At 37.0% G+C, this 17,992-nt stretch overlaps 1 protein-coding gene across 2 annotated transcripts in view; it reads left to right on the forward strand.

The window, feature by feature from the left end:
- The window catches only part of LOC114244983 (metabotropic glutamate receptor 2), a 189,942-nt gene that overhangs the window by 134,387 nt on the left and 37,563 nt on the right, over positions 1-17,992 (forward strand). For both annotated transcript variants that reach the window (XM_028176982.2, XM_089728980.1), the window contains exons 6-7: positions 7,140-7,391; positions 9,323-9,497. In XM_028176982.2, the coding sequence (XP_028032783.2) occupies positions 7,140-7,391; positions 9,323-9,497 (427 nt within the window). The remainder of the gene's footprint in view (positions 1-7,139; positions 7,392-9,322; positions 9,498-17,992) is intronic.

Genomic DNA, 17,992 nt, shown 5'->3' on the forward strand with positions numbered 1-17,992 from the left:
AGTCATAGGTAAGTTTTGTTGTCTTAGCGCCTTAAATTTGGACAGTCGGACTTTTAAACTAAATCCATCGTACAGTTTTCCTCCAATTGGAAATATTATTAGATTACCAAAAATTATACCTAACAAGTGAAAGCCATCGTCTCTTCAAACCTCATCACCCATAAAAAGAATTGGGGTGACGCCCTTAAGCTTATCAGCGGTCCCTTAGCGCAGTATTGGCAAGCGTGTGATAAATCGCGCCTGTATAGCGACTTCGAACGATAGCCAGCTGGGTACTCGAGACAATTTTTCGCTAAAACGGTTACACAAATTGAATCCATTGGAGCTGTGAGATGAACGTTGATTACAGTTAACCATTTAAGGTCCTGTTTAGATGGATTTTTTATCATGTGTCTTAGGAAATATTACGGTTTTCGGTTTTTTATGGTAGATGGAAAGCTTGTATGAGTTTTGGGGGCAATTAAAATTTCAGTGCTAATGTGCAACTATACTTGAGATCTTAGAACTTATATCTCAAGGTGGGTGCCGCATTGACGTTGTAGATGTCTATAGGCTTCAGTAACCACTTAACATCAGGTGGGCTGTGAGCTCGTCCACCCAACTTAGTAATAAAAATAAAAATGATGAAAAGCAGATAAAAGAAGAACAGGATAGGAAAACTGTATTTGTGCTTATTGATCTGGTAATTATAATTAATGAGTCTTTTTATTACTAAGATTTCCAACACGAACAGATAAAGTGGATCATTCCTAATTGAGCGGTAATCATTCAGTTTTTGTTCTTCCCCTGTGTGCTTAAAATTGCTAAAAAGCTAATTATTTTACCTTTTTTATTGCTCTAGATGAGCAGACAAGATTACCAGGTATTCTATAATTAAAAAAAGCTCGTAGATATCGCAAATATATCGTGTAAAGAACAATTCTTTGTCAATTATATTGATCACAGCCTCATGTTGAATTCTCCCTAATAAATTTTCGTAAAGAGTTTTAATTAAAATCTGTGATGTATTTATTAAGTTTCAAACATGGTTATAAGTATATTGCAAGCATATAAACCATAACATTAATTATGTTTCACAACAAGATGTACCGCAAAAGACAAAGTTGAGACTTAAATTATCTGAATTCAAAAGTTCATCCGCAAATACTCTCCGTGTCGAAATGTGCTGAATTGCACTCGAAGCTCTGGAATAAGTTAGTGTCAATACCAAAAGTTAGTCATGAAATAGAAGCAATTATTTGAAGAGCACTTTATAGGAGAAAACCTTAAAACAAATTTTCGATCAAAGTGAAAGTCGGACAGATTAATTATTATAGTATTTTAACAGAAGCATTTGCTCATTAGAATATAAATAACTTTCTAGTAAATAGTTAACTGACCACAGAGAACACACGCTTCTGTCTGTGACATAGCTTCGATTTCAATTTAAAATTGACTTATATATTTTAATGCAGAAACAAGCTCATTAAGCCTCCGTGAAAGTAGTTTTAATGGATCCTACATTGGAAGCGTCACGAGAATTTTTACTGGTGATAGGACCTCTTGTGAGTCCGCATGGGTAGGTACCACCTCCCTGCCTATTTCTGCCGTGAAGCAGTAATGCGTTTCGGTTTGAAGGGCGGGACAGCCACTGTAACTATACTGAGACCTTAGAACTTATCTTAAGGTGGGTGGCGCATTTACGTTGTAGATGTCTATGGACTCCAGTAACCACTTAACACCAGGTGGGCTGTGAGCTCGTCCACCCACCTAAGCAATAAAAATAAAAAATGAATAAAAAAATCTAAATTAAGCCTGTATTGAAAAAATAAATAGATATTCGTTGGGTACAGAGGGATAAAAACATTAGATAATACGTGACCTACATATTATTATATCCATAAATTAAGACCAATCTTTTCATTGTGGGCTCACACACTAATCTATAAGGAGATTATTCAGAAAAATATCATAAAATCATATTTCGAGATCGTTATTTTCGAAAATGAACCACGAATAGAGAACGAGTTTTGCCACTATAATTAAATGTTAATCGCGGGATTTCAGGAATTGGATCTTCTGCTTACGAAACTATCTTCTTGGCGTCTTTAAGCTGTTTTGTTGCGTGGCTGTTGTGTTCCCTTAATATCACTGAACAAACTAATCTCACGCACAGCTGTCGAGACACGCCGAAGCCCAAACTAAGTGATTTGGCTCGATACAACACAATTCCCACACAGAAATCCTTCATTGTGTTACTCATTAATTAATACTACATATATTATTCTGGGCTGCCTGCGTCTGGTAAGGTGAATAGTTGTTGATTACTAGCTAAAATTGGCGGATACGTCTTGTCAAGTATCAAGCTGATGATAGAGCATCACCGGAGCAAACTGGTGTTTACCATTGCTATGCTTATTTTTGCCAAGAAGTTATCATCTCTTCCAGTTTGAAAAGGTCAATGGTCATATTATCAACGAAACTGTAGTTTTTAACATAAATTTAGAGGCACTGTGAGGTTATCGCGTAGTGACCTACAATGGTGCCACTAATATAGGGGCATCCCTATCTCATATAAAAGTATCTCTATACACTTCGTCGTCGTCGTGGCCTAAAGGATAAGACGTCCGGTGCATTCTTGTTGAGCGATGTACCGGTGTTCGAATCTCAGGCTGGTCCAATTTTTCCAATGAAATACGTACTCAATAAATGTTCACGATTGATTTCCACGGTGAAGGAATAACATCGTGTAATAAAAAGCCCGCATAATTATAATTTGCGTAATTACTGGTGGTAAGGCCTCTTGTGAGTCCGCGCGGGTAGGTACCACCACCCTGCCTATTTCTGCCGTGAAGCAGTAATGCGTTTCGGTTTGAAAGGTGAGGCATCCGTTGTAACTACATATACTGAGACCTTAGAACTTATATCTCAAGGTGGTGGCGCATTAACGTTGTAGATGTCTATGGGCTCCAGTAACCACTTAACACCAGGTGGGCTGTGAGCTCGTCCACCCACCAAAGCAATAAAAAAAAGCCATATTATATCATATAATTTTCAATTCCATTAGGGTTGCCACCACGGTGGGTCTATATTAATCACCATTAGATAAAATAGAATACATTTTACAATTCAACTACATAATATATTTATTCCTACAGTTGATTATTTCTGATGATAATGATGCGGTAATATCGTCATAATTTATGATATAATCGCTGTGTCTATTGACTTTAGGGAAAGTTGAACGCTGACCATGAGACCGACAGTCCATTAACGACATTAATAGTTTTCATATTGTAGGAACAAATTGGAATCGCTAAAAATAAACCAGTTTCATTTCCGTCTTACCATTTCGATGACGTTGGTGAAATTCATTAATTAACAATAGTGAAGCCACGATCTTTTTTAAAATAACGTAATTCCAAGTACTACGATACTATGTTAGGTGTAAGGGAGTTCATATAGAGTCCCTTATTTATTTCGCCTGGTCGTGTTTTATGTAATTAACACCACAGTTGGAACAATATAAATTTTATTGTTGTAGCGGCAAAAACAATTCTAAGTAATTACATTATATTAGTTATTTAACACATTATAAATTATTTTTACGTTTTAAATATTTGGCGGTAAAAAGGTCCCGTGTCACAGACTATATTCTTTTTCCCACATCTCGTGGGTTCTGGCTTACGCATCATAAAAAGGTGCGTTCTTGAATGCCACAGGGGGTTTAAAATAAATTTGTTATACCAATAGACCGAATACTTTCTCAACACAAGCTACAGCTGATACGAATGTTATCAGCGAACTTCAACATAGATATGTAGCTCTGGTTTTTGACAATGTCAATACCTGTGTACAAATACCTAACCTACCTAAAAACCTACATGTCGCAATAAAAAACGAAGCTATTACAAGTTTAAATTTTTAATACCTAATATCAAATAACCCTCAAGTGTAACTTCAATTCGATGTAGAGATTTAGTATGGCCTTTAGTTTCACCTAACTAAGCAATTGGTGAAATTAAAATTCACCACATTCAATATTCGGGGCGTACATTAATGAAAATTTTATGTTACAAGTCTACCGGGATGTTTTAGGTATCATTAGATGGTGGAGGGGCTTTACTGTAAGCTCTAAGTCCAACTAAAAGTTGAAAACATCAAAAGAAAATTTTATAATGCTTATTTTGAAGGCCAAGACTCAGGTGTATTAATGATACCAAAATAGTTTTTTATCAGTAACTGATAGCATGTTTGAGTTATTTTTATTTACAATAGCTGACCCGGCAGACTTCGTAGTGCCTCAATTGATAAATAAAAGACCTAAAATTTTGTATCAAACAAACTTAAAACAAACAAAAATAATCCGTCCGACGGCGGCCCATCAGAGGAAAAACAAAATTATTATTTTTATTTAAATCCGAGCATTTTCTTATTTATCTACCTTTTAAACTTTCTCTGGACTTCCACAAATAACTTGAGACCAAAATTAGCCAAATCGGTCCAGCCGTTCTCGAGTTTTAGCGAGACTAACGAACTGCAATTCATTTATATATATATAGAAGATAGAAGATAGAAGATTTGATTAACGTTCATGAGCATAACCTTTTAGGTTTTAGACAAAAAATAAGTTTTACTATCTCTTTTATTTAACAAACTAAACAATACCAAATCACGAGTCCAATTTCCATAAAACAATCGTAACGAATTCAAAATTCGATCTCGTCCTAGCTCTCAATTGGCTTTTTAGCTTAAAATCTTGAAATGGATTCTGTTCTAGATGTTTATTCAAATTTAATAGAACTTTTTTTGAGAGCTTTTCTAAATTAATCTTACAATTTTTTATCTAATAATCCAATGCCAAATCGTATAAATAATGAAATCTTCGAAATTCTTGTACGATGTAGTATAATAGGTATACATTGAAAACCTTAGAATGTTAAGCTTTTCAAAAATAGTACAGCCTCCATAGATTCAGTTGTCGTACCGTTACCCTCGAAGTAGATCATCATGTCTACGTAATATCTAGACTTGATGATCTATTGATTTTCAGTAACTACCCCGCATGGTTATCTTAACGGTTCTGCGTAGTCGAAACTAGACTGAAAGATGATCCTTTGCGGCAGAAATTTTCAGTGTAGTTTCATACATGATGCATAAGCTTTACGTACTTAATAACACGATTGTTCTATGGAGGTTCGTCTTCTTCTTCTTCTGGCCCTTGTCTCACATATAGGGGTCGACGCACCATGCCTTTTTAATACGCTTTTATTAGCTTCAGACGTATGTATGTAACGGAATCTTTGAACATGATTTTGACCCCCTTCAAAGCGTCGGATTAACTCGAAATTTGGTATACTTATTAAGGACCGATGACAATTCAATATTAAAAAAAAAAAAAAATGAAAAAATGAAATTCAACTAAAAAATGAAAAATAAATAATAGTTTAAAAACACAAACAAAATACGCTTTTATAGAAAATCAAACAAAAAAAAATGGTATCATGAAAGAAGAAGGGTTATTTGGATAATATCCTGAAAATCACCCCACGTTTTTTTTATAATAAAATCATTCTTTCTTACACAATTTGTAATTCAAATTTATTAAAATTTATTTTCTATCTTTTAGTTGGATTTTCTATAAAAGCGTATTATGTTAGTTTTTTTAACTATTAATTATTCCCTGCAGTCCTATCATACGTCATCTTTGTATTCACACCCTTCTGTCGCATATTCTATATCACATAGTTCATCCAAGTCTTTTTAGGACGTCCCTCGACATGTTACCGTTGACTTTTACACCCAGGATCTTCCCTTCTTTATTTTATATGTCACTGACGCTACTTTGAGACATTTGCTTTTATATTAAATTCTAATTGTTCCATGAAAAATATCGTTCATAATAAGTATACTTAATGAACTAAATATTTAATAGTGGTTAATATTGCAGTCTCATGGCAACAGCAAGTGTCTTATCTACTACGCCATGAACGATTGATATTTTATGGTTTACTTGGTCTGAATTTAAATACATGTATTTCGGCTTAATTTCTTACTTATTTTGTTCTTTACACTATCAAACTTTGGAAAACTTGCAAGCTCTTTACTTTTTTATTTATTGCTGACATCTACAACGTAAATGCGCCACTCACCTTGAGATATAAGTTCTAAGGGCTCACTATAGTTACAACGGCTGCCCCACCCTTCAAGCCGAAACGCATTACTGCTTCACGGCAGAAATAGGCAGGGTGGTGGTACCTACCCGCGCGGACTCACAAGAGGTCCTACCACTAGTAAAAACGATAAACAGCTATAATACAAATACCTGATGAAAATATACCCTTACTTATTACACTGTACCCTGTTACCGAACAAATGCACAGCCACCCCGCATTAGAGGTTCAATAGATTGATATCGCCGCTAACAAAATTCGTTGAAGGTAAGCTTACCTGCCTAATAAGTCTGAATATCCCCAGGGACCAGCGGATAAAGGGCGTAATAAATTAGTTCTCGGCTAGTAGGCTTCCTTCTTTTGTTTACAAAAACAGGGACCGAGAATATATTGTAGATATTGACTCTCCTTATATTGAAATTGTAAAAGTTAACGAGGCTAACACATTATTTCGAGACTTGCTTACGAACTTATTATTAGACTAGCGGCCCGATCCGGCTCCGCTCGGGTCTTTAACAAAAATTTCAACGACGTTGTTTTATTTTTAAAAATAAAAGAACACTTATTGCGGAATAACTATAATATTTAGACATATGCTGTCGCGACACTTTTTGTTAATAATAATTTGTGTTCTACAAAGTCGTAGTACATTATTTTATTCTATTATCAATAGTTTCCACAGGGCACGCGATGTAAAGAATATTTTAAGTAATTTTTACATCTTACATTATTGGAGTTTTAGTAAGGATCCCTAATTTTTTCAAAATAGATTATAGCCTATGTCACTCGGGAATAGTGTGGCTTCCAAACAGTGAAAGAATTTTTCAAATCGGTTCAGTATTTTCGGAGCCTATTCAATACAAACAATCAAACAAATCTTTCCTGTTTATAATATTATTATAGTATAGATGTTAAATAAGTATGGATCGAGGCTGTGATTTCGGAGCTCGATGGATATTTTATTTGCAATCCCATGTTTTGGTACAGGTGCAATAATCTTCGGTTCTGATCAAGAAGTGGCTGGTGTAATGAGAGCGGTGATACGTGGCAATGCCACAAGCTCCTTCAGCTGGGTGGGGTCTGACGGCTGGAGCGCGCGGTCTCTGGTGTCCGAAGGCAACGAGCAAGCAGTCGAAGGGACCATCAGCGTCCAGCCGCAAGCGAATGATGTGAGGGGCTTTAAAGAGTACTTTTTGAACCTGAATGTGAAGAACAATAAGAGGAACCCTTGGTTTGTTGGTAAGTTTTGGATTTCATTGCAGTGAATAGAAAATGAATACATTTAGTTGCATTAAAGGGTATCTAAAAGAATTCCAGAAGAACTCGCACTGAGTAATACGACAATGTCAGTATTCAGACCCATATTTGATAGCGATTTTTCCAAGGAAATACGCATTATATACATAAATAAATATACACTACAATATAATTACTGATAAGACGTCTTGTGGGTCTGCACAGATAGGTACCACCACCGTCCTTGCCTAATGCGTTTCGGTTTGAAGGGCGAAGTAGCCGTTGGACTGTAAAAATTGAGACCTTAGAACTCATGCTTCATGGAAGGTAGCGGCATTTACGTTGTAGACGTCTGTGAGCTCCGGTAACCATTAAAATCAGGTGGACCATGAGCTCATCCACCAAACTAAGCAAAAAAGATTGAGAGATCTCTAGACTCACTGGTCAGTAGCATTATATCATTGCTATAACAAGCTTGGACAGAATATGGACTCTGCTACCTTCAGTAGGCCGTAGGCTCGTGCGCCCATCAGAATTTGCAATGGTACAAATAAATTGTTAATTGGGTCCTAAACTAATTTAACCAATTACATTTTACTCACATTACGTATTATGTTCATTACATGCTATCTGTGGGCTTATTATTCTTCCCTTAATTTGCCGCTAGGGGCGCTATTCCTACTCCATACAAATTTGAGTTAGCCTTAATGCGATCGAGAACTTAAAAAACTCGCACTAAGCACACTGGTGTTTGTTTGTCACCCGCACTAATAATACTAGCAGAGTATTTAATTGAACAAAATATAGCATAGGATAATTAGTCAGTAAAACATCCGAAAACGCTTGCTTACCCTGTTTATAAAGCTAAAGGGTAAAATCATCCCTATTAATTTAATTTCGCAATCGTCCTATCTCATTACGGCCACTTTCATCAACCAATAAATGGAACAGAGACGGTTTTGACAGGCTCATGATAGCTTTCAGGTTTTTGGTGGCTTATATTGAGTATTAGAGTCGTTTTTAGTATTACTATTTCCTGTTTCTACTATTACGTTTATAATATATCCGGATACTATTCAAAAAGCAGTTCTCCGTTATCAATGTGTAGTATCCACCAAACTACTTCTGTTTATTTGTAATTAAAAAATCGAATAGAGCTTGCACAAATAATCACACAATAACCGCTCTGTCTCAACCACAAGGCAGTCCATCGTTGCGGTTTGAAGGGTATTATACCTATATATAATTCCAATAAAATTGAGACTTTAGATTCATAAGCTAACATTTTACGTTACTGTCTATATTATTTCTCGCACCCATCAAACACCGTTCAACTAAGACTTTAAAAAACATCAATAAAATATATATAGTTAAATTGAATATAAATAAAAACCTGCATTTCAAAAACGTTCCAGCCGTATAATAGAATTTATTTCACGACGTGACTTCGTGGAGGTCGCGTGACGTAGCGGTTATTCAACCAATTAAAAGCATCGACTAGTCTAGAACAATAAAATGAGAGTCACCATTCCGATCCGGTAGTAAATGCATTCGGGAAGCAACTGACTTCGGAGGCGCTCGGGCAGCTGTAATTCGTTAATACGTAAAGCAATGATGGTTGGTACAGACAAGTTGGAGACTTCGACCGATCACTAGAAGCAAGGCCACCCCAGTTGGTACCTCCATATTTCTACAGCGTACGAATAACTTAGCGGGTTATGGTTTAGGGTCCAATAACCAGGTAACACCAAATGAGATGTGAGCATCTTTGGTTATCTAAACGAATAAATAAGCGAGTAGTGGACAGTTTGGTGACATACTAGAGCCTATGTTTATGACCAGATCTCGTCAAACCACAAAATGATTTGTAGCATTTCAGTATGCCGGTCTTTATATCCTTATCATCTCACTAATCATTGATCTTTTTCCTCTAGAATTCTGGGAAGACCACTTCCAATGCCGCTACCCAGGTAGTCCCAGAACTCCGTACAATGGGCAGTATTCCAAGACCTGCTCTGGACTTGAACGCCTTACCACCGAGAACACTGAGTTTGAGAGGCAATTGCAGTTCGTTTCTGATGCTGTGATGGCCTTCGCTTATGCTATACAGTAAGTTTTGAATAGAGATTAACAAGTAATTCCTTTGATAGTAATCATAGCACACTATGACTACAATTCCTATGTACTGAGTACTTCCTCGAGTACTGAGAGAAAATATCGGGGTTATATTGATGGCCAGGAAAACGTTCTGTTATTCGCATTTCTTATGTTGTGAAATTAGTCCCTACAATTAGTTCTTACAATAAAACAGGGCTCCAAGTTACAATTTTGAAGAAAAAACAATATTCCTTAGCGTTAAACTCTAAAGTTCTACTGGTAAAACTGAGACCTCAGATCTCAAGGTAAGTGGCGGTATTTACGTTAGAGATGTCTATAGGCTCCAGTGACCGCTTAACATCAGGTGGGCCGTGCACTCGTTTACTAAGCAACAAAAAAGTTAAAATAATTATTAAGCACACCACAGTATTCACACGTATATGACCTTCCTTGAATTAATTAGACAGGCAGCATCAAGGATGTCAATCCTTCTACCAAGAACTCTAAGGCTCTTTTAATTCTTTGCCCTTGTAGGCAGACGAGCATACCGACCACCTAATGGTGAGAGGTTACCGTCGCCCATGGACTTCAGCAATGCCAGGGGCAGAGCCAAGCCGCTGCCTACCGCAAAAAATTTCAAAGTCGTTATCATAAAATGCTTCATAGACTGCTATAATTTTCACTGTCTACTCAATTAGACATTAAAGTTTATTGTCTCTCATTAATTCTATCTAGAAGCAACTACAAACAAAAGTTTGACAGTTGAAACATAGTGCTTACAATATTAACTGACTTCAAGTTCCTTGTACCGAATTCTAAGCTCAGTATTTTCACTTCAACAATTTCCATTCTTGAATAATTAACTGGCACTTCACGATTTAATAAGAACTTTCCTACTCCATTTTTAGATTATTTGATATCTAGCACCAAAAATGATTTAAAGGAACTATCTCTGAAAACTGCACCAAAATTGCGTAGTTGTAAAATAGCGTTGCAATTGATTATTTAAAGATGTCTCGTATGGATGGATGGACCTTTGGAATTTAATTATTGATTAAATATCGCATTACTGGTGGTAGGACCTCTTGTGAGTCCGCGCGGGTAGGTACCACCGCCCTGCCTATTTCTGCCGTGGAGCAGTAATGCGTTTCGGTTTGAAGGGTGGGGCAGCCGTTGTAACTATACTGAGACCTTAGAACTTATATATCAAGGTGGGTGGCGCATTTACGTTGTAAGTGTCTATGGGCTCCAGTAACCACTTAACACCAGGTGGGCTGTGAGCACGTCCACCCATCTAAGCAATATAAAAATATATATTTTTTTTTATTGCTTAGATGGGTTGCATTACTGCTTCACGGCAGAAATAGGTAGGGTGGTGGTACCTACCCGCGCGGACTTACAACAAGTCCTACCACCAGTAGAAGTGCTTAGATTGACATCACATTATTCATCGTGCTACAAATTATAAAGGATCTATTGGAACTGTAAACGAATCGCAGACGGAAACAAATCTATCTGTTATCATTCATTTTGTTTAGAAGGCTGGGATAAATGTCATTAGGAAGTCATTATGGTATCTTTGGGCTTATCATTTAACACAAAACAGGTCGTGAGCTTGCCCATTTGTAATAATAAATAACGGCGATTCTGCATATACTAGATCGATTTCCAAATAAATTTGCCGATAACAACTCGACTGTGTCACACGCGTGAACATGTGCGTCTCAACCCTAATTTGTCGAAATAAATAGCACGCGAAGGCTGTATTTAATCCTTATTAGTTTGCTCAGCGAACCTTAAAAAGGGCAGTGCCTCTTGCCACCTTCCAAAGGATTATCTCAACTTTAATTCAATTAATACGAGTAATCCATACATGTAGCGACAAAAATTTGGATGTGGCATATTGTTGGATTAGTCATATTCTCTACAACAGTAAGAGCTCGTCAAAACACTTAGTGTCGAAACCATTATAATAATATTTTGTACAATTAAATTTGTCTATATCCTCGAGGGACTATTCTAGCTTTATTTATTTATTGCATAGATAGGTGGACGAGCTCACAGGCCACAGTGTCAAGTGGCTACTGGAGCCCATAGACATCTACAACGTAAATGCCGCACCCCACCACCAGACAATTTGTATGGTCTCAGTATTAACAGTACAAATGCTGCCCCACCCTTCAAACCGAAACGCATTACTGCTTCACGGTAGAAATAAGTAGGGGGGTGGTACCTACCCGTGCGGACTCACAAGACGTCCTACCTCCAGTAAAACAGCTTCACCTTAGGAACTTACTAACATATAACCTAGTAAGAACAGTGCTTCAGTTAGTCTACCACTGGATTGGAATAGTAACCACTGCGAAGGCCCCGCGAGAAACTCATTGGGTTGGCTTATATGGCTTAAGTTGCTCCTCGAAATCTCTCACATACGACAAGTTCGACGAAAACGGTAACCGGTTCTTGGAATGCCTAAATGGCTCGAGAGTTTCCGAAAGGACATGTTTGGGGCGATGCATATAACGTTGTACTTAATTTAAATCGGTTTGGGTATTTTACTACCTAATAATTACAAAAACTGATACACCGTATCCAATGTTTCACGGCTGAATGTAAATTTCAAAACAATGAAATTAATACCAGACCGATGAGCCTCAACGCGCATCGTCGCTAATTGATACCGCCCGGGACCGCCGATTTGCATGAAACCAACTTTAATTTGTTACATGTGTCCTATCTTACAAGATCGCTCCTAAATAGCTGGATAATCACTGGCGTATTTGTTGCTACCACAGTATTATGTGGACTATAGTTTGACCTAAATTCAAGGCAGATAAGCTTTACAAACGCGTTTTGTGACTTGTCTTGTCTCAAAAAAATCAGACACTTCGAAACAACTTCAGTTCAACTGATTACATGTTTTTAGTAATTCTCAACAGATAGAAATTTATTCAAATCTTTGAAGCCTATCTAGGCTTGATAAGATATTTAAAGGTATAAGCAAATTTTGCGATACTTAGGAGGTACATCATCGGGGGAGTATAGTGCAAGTTCTTGGTATCTATCAGCATACTCACTACACTACTACACTCAATGAAATGGATTCAATCCATAGTTCTCTTGAAATAAGGTATGGTGGTAGAGTAGTAGGTGAGCTTCACACGGCTAGGTATCATCATCAGATCTATTGCTGCAAAACAGTATTTCCTTTTGGTTGATGGCTGGCTTTCGACATCGTATTTTGAGGTTGGAAACATTCGAGTTGCGATTCTATATCCACTTAGCTAACTATTATAACATTAAACAAATTGTTATGCTGGTTTAAGATCGATGGTGTTACAAAACATGATGGTGCATCAAAATGTAATATATACAGTATGCAAAGTACTTACAATCAACTCCCGACACGACAAGTAAAAACTGATTTTATTTGACTGATGCAACGACTTTGAGGTTAACTTTTTTTCTAACATTAACAATACTACGAAAGTAACGCGGACTTGAAACCAACAAACAACGTCCTGACCACACAATTTACCCTCAAGAAAATATCTTAATATAAACAAAGGCATAAACGCCCATACATTAGCCAGTTAATGTGGCAAGAAGCTTGATTAATAGCAGCCACGCGCAAAGGTCTTGGATAGGGCGACGATCCCTTCGTAGTCTTCGACCGGAACAGCCGCCTGCCTGGAAGATAAGTGGCCCCCGACCTTTATGCCAGGATCCATTGAGCTCAATAAGGCAGATTAGAAGAAACTGTAAGCATGATCGATGCGGGTGAAAATATGCCTGAAGCAACGCTTAGGGCAACAAAGAAAGATCGATTCCGTTCAGATTCGGTTCGATTTCGGAACAATGGGCTTTTATATTTTTAGAATTATTGATTATGGATATGGGATATGGATTATTTACATTTATTTGTATTTATTTTCATATATTTAAGGGGGCCTTAGGTAAGCCACTTTAGGATGTTTGTATAAAAAAATATACAATTTCACTTTAAGAATATCGTCCATGGAAACGAAATTTTAAAGAGATTTACGAAAAATGTGGAGATACATTGAAGACTGCATCTGTCAAAAGTACAGAAAGCAGGATAGGATTACGGTGGTCAAACAGTATAAGTAGGAATATGATGAATACAGCCAGTACGTAAATGAAAATGAAAACTATCTAGACATTCTGTGGTAGTAAAAACTTGTTAGGATGTTTTGTGTAACCGTATGTGCTGAAGCTAGAAAGCTTTCGACATAAGCTATACTTTCTGAATAAAACACAAAAGTGTAGCTCATATGTGGTGAAGCTTGTTCCTTTAATTTCAAATTGTTCGTTTTACTAAGTATCGAAAGTTTAGAACTTTAAACTGAATATTTACACAATTGTCTGTCTTTGAGTTAGACAACCACATCATAATTACCTTATTTTCGAGATAATTAATTTCGATATTTCAAACAAATTTGAGGTATTATTCTGCTCCACGTTTTTATCACACTAATTGAGGCTTACAGGCTTAAATTACATCTAAAACAGTGTCTTCATTGCCTTCTTTATTTACAAATCACAGAACCGTACCGTGGTTATTAACGTGATGATTAGGGGCTCTTACCACTTTACACCAAACCCATGAGGTCAATTGTCCCACAAATACCAAAAAATAACAAAACTATTTAGGTACTATCCGTCTTATAATTTTGAACATCTATCGCCTATCAATATTCCTTACATACATCATTCACAAACCGTTGTAACAATTCATCAAATAACCGAGCACAATTCTCGGGCTTTTGACAGGACTATTCCAATTCCGTGAGTGTCCTATTCAGGGCACCCTTTTGTACATTTGAGCGCACCGGATTGTGGTTACCGGCCTTATATTAAAATACGTTTTATTAATCCCACTATTGATACAAACTAATACTGTTCGAGTAACTATGGTAACTTAAAACTGTGTCTGAATTTAAATTAGGCCAGCTCGGGTGAGCAATTGCTGTTAATGAGATACATATAATCACGTGTGCATCTTTTGTGTTTATAATTCAGAAAACTGGAAAGCGATAAAGCTACGAACCAACGTTCTGGCTAACTAGCGTGATGGTGTCTTTTTTAATACTTTATTCATAGATCTACAAATTTTTTTTTTTAGCTTAATTGGGTGGACGAGCTCACAGCCCACCTGGTGTTAAGTGGCTACTGGAGCCCATAGACCACCTTGAGACATAAGTTCTAAATTCTCAAGTATAGTTACCACGGCTGCCCCACCCTTCAAACCGAAACGCATTACTGCTTCACGGCAGAAAATAGGCAAAGTGGTGGTACCTACCCGTGCGGACTAACAAGAGGTCCTACCACCAGTAAAAAGTATCATAAAATCCACCAGTAAATAATATTATAAAATCTTAACTGTTCGATCTGAACCTAGCGCCCTCGTGGGAGCCTAGAGCTCCGGAAACCAGTACGAGGTGCCCGTCGAACATGTGCCGCGATCCGCGACGCCGTATATACTTTTTTAACAAAATATTGCCTAATCGCTCACCGGAACCGATGACCTCGTCGAATAACACCGTATCACTTAGGGAGAGGGCTGTAGGGCGGGAATAGATAAGGAATAGTGATAATCGAAAACCGTAGCATACCGTAGCAAGACCGTTACACGTGAAAGTACCGTTCGAGAAGCAAGCAGAAGTGACAGATGTCAAGTCGCGAACGCCGTGCCACTTCGCAACCCGTCCCCCTCCCCATAGATTAATTACATTACAGATTGGTTTCGTCGCAATGCGTGATGCCATAAAAAAAAAAAAAAAGAATGGTTTCGAATATTAACACAAGTGAGTACATCGAGAATATTATAAAAACGATTACCATATAATTTTTACGTGTACCTCAAATCTATTCTATACGCTAGTATCTTCGAGGGGCTACCCTAGCTTTAACGGGGGTGTAAGCAAGCCTACGGAGCTTAGCCTAGTAATTGCTAACACTAATCCTAGCAAAATAAGTGATCCCAGAAAACCAAATATCTATTTCGATTACGTAATATGTATGATACAAATAATTATTACATAGTACACAGAAAAATAAAAGTCACTATTGCACTAACAGAATTTTCGGATAACATTTAAAGTTGATTCATTGATATTATCATATTTCTTTAAATATATTTAAAGTCCACTTAAAATTGGCTGGCACAAACTATTTCAACATTTAATATTTTTTTAAAAAGATCTTGAAGTAACATAAAGTTTGAGTTTACAAGTGCTCTGAGTTAGTTTTTGATAATTCCATACTCTTAAAGCTGTCGTTGATTTATCCTTAGTTGGCAAGGCATATACTTAAATGCTCAAATATGATTTTACCATTCCATCAATCATACCTTCACCATTTTTTAAATTGTACCAAAATAGAAGTATCATCAATGGCCAGTGAATATCCATTAGTAACCCATCAAGTACCTTTTACCAAAATTTAACCAGTGTAGGGTATTATTCATCAACGTACATATTGACCACAAATCTCTTACAAGACTAACATCTACCAATAAACCACAAAGCATTTTGAATCATCAGGGTATATAAGATGAAAGGCGCTTTCGGTATTGACTGGAATCGAGTTCGGGTACTATAAACCTGTTTTATGACCTTTAACCAGGGTCTGGTTACGACCTCTTTTAAGTACACTTATTTTACATGGATATTAGTTTGACCTTTATATAATTAATCATGCTTAACGTCAGATATATTTTTACATGAATGAGTTATTTCAAGTTCCATCGCGGATGGATCGTGCGGGTGGAATATGTAATTTCTTGGGTGTTAGGTTGAATATGAAATAACGTTCGCCTTTTGTTATAGTTCTTGCGGTATTTTAATCTCTTTGGCAAAAAAAATTCTATGAAAACACGCACTTAACGCGTATTTCCGATTGACTTCTCCCTGATATCGGTATAACAATAAAAGTAGTCATGCGTTTCCATTCAAACGGTGAGCCCACCTCTATTCGATACGATCAATACTTTAACTTCAACTTTTAAAGTGGATTGTTGTCATTTTAATGCCTTTACTTAACTAACCACTTCTCATCGGATGGTTCGTATTCCTAGCAACGCGTTTAATAAAAAAGGGAAGATATATTAATCGAAAGATTACTTTTAAGGAAAAAGCAGTACAAGCTCCCCTAGAAGCACACCAGGTAATCATAGCTCACGAAGAGATATTCAGTGTGGCTAATGCACCACTTAGTGATCGCGCTGATGTCCAGTCGGAATTATGTCACTAAAATCAACAAAAGTTTTTTCAATAAATTTGCATTTCATGACAAGTATGTATATTACAATTTTCGTATTCCTAATAGTCTCTTGTTTTTTTTTTATTGCTTAGATGAGTGGACGAGTTCACAGCCCACCTGGTGTTAAGTGGTTACTGGAGCCCATAGACATCTACAACGTAAATGCGCCACGCACCTTGAGATATAAGTTCTTAGGTCTCAGTACAGCTACAACGGCTGCCCCACCCTTCAAACCGAAACGCATTACTGCTTCACGGCTGTAATAAGCAGGGAGGTGGTACCTACCCGTGCGGACTCACAAGAGGTCCTACCACCAGTAAAAAAAGTAAAAGTAAATGTCTATTTATACTCATTAAACATTAATTAGTCAGGAAACATGAAAAATGTTACTGTAGTTCTTTATTGTAAGACTCTAAGAAACAAAAAAACCGAATGAGGCGAAATTAGAACTAAGTTTTTAAGGAAGTTTGTTAGTCGTTTGGAAAATTAAATAGAGATACTTAGAGCTAGCTATAAGGCCCGCTTTAGACTAAACTTGCTGCGATATCTAAGAAAGTATAGTAGAAGTTACAGTAGAAGGAATATACTCTGGAGATTTAATGGTGTTTCGATTGTGACCAGAATAAAAATTATACAAAAGACACCAGTGTTCGATGTATCTCGAAAATTTTTCCCAAGCGCTCGTTCAAAATGTTATGTTTAATATCATTCTCTTCCTCTTTTTCTCCACCTTATCCCACTAGGTGGGGTCGGCACAGCTAATTTTTCTCTTCCATTCTCTTCTATCAGCCGTCATCTCAACGCTCACTCCTCTCTCTCTCATATCGTCATTCACACACTCCATCCATGTCTTCTTTAGTCGACCTCTTCCCCCTCTACCTTGTACTACCGTTTCCATACATCTCCTAGTCACATGCACCTTCTCTCTACGAATCACATGTCCATACCACGCTTTAATATCATTCTATCACAATGTAAAACTAGTGAATTTCCTAAGAACCTAAAAACATCTTACCACATAAACACGTCCTAATTTTTAGCGTTTTCCATTCAACTTCAACGCAAACCCTTTTAGGGCCAACCGCCAAAATAAAACCGAGATATTTACATTTGGTTTTCCCTTTTTTTTTGTATGAATAAAATTCTCGAGTGGAGGTTGTTTCGCGGCTACGAGAAGGCTTCAGTGTAAAAATCTCTTTCACTCCTTGAAGTTCTTAATGACC

Source organism: Bombyx mandarina, chromosome 08 (assembly GCF_030267445.1).
Source record: "Bombyx mandarina strain Sakado chromosome 08, ASM3026744v2".
NCBI lineage: Eukaryota > Metazoa > Arthropoda > Insecta > Lepidoptera > Bombycidae > Bombyx > Bombyx mandarina.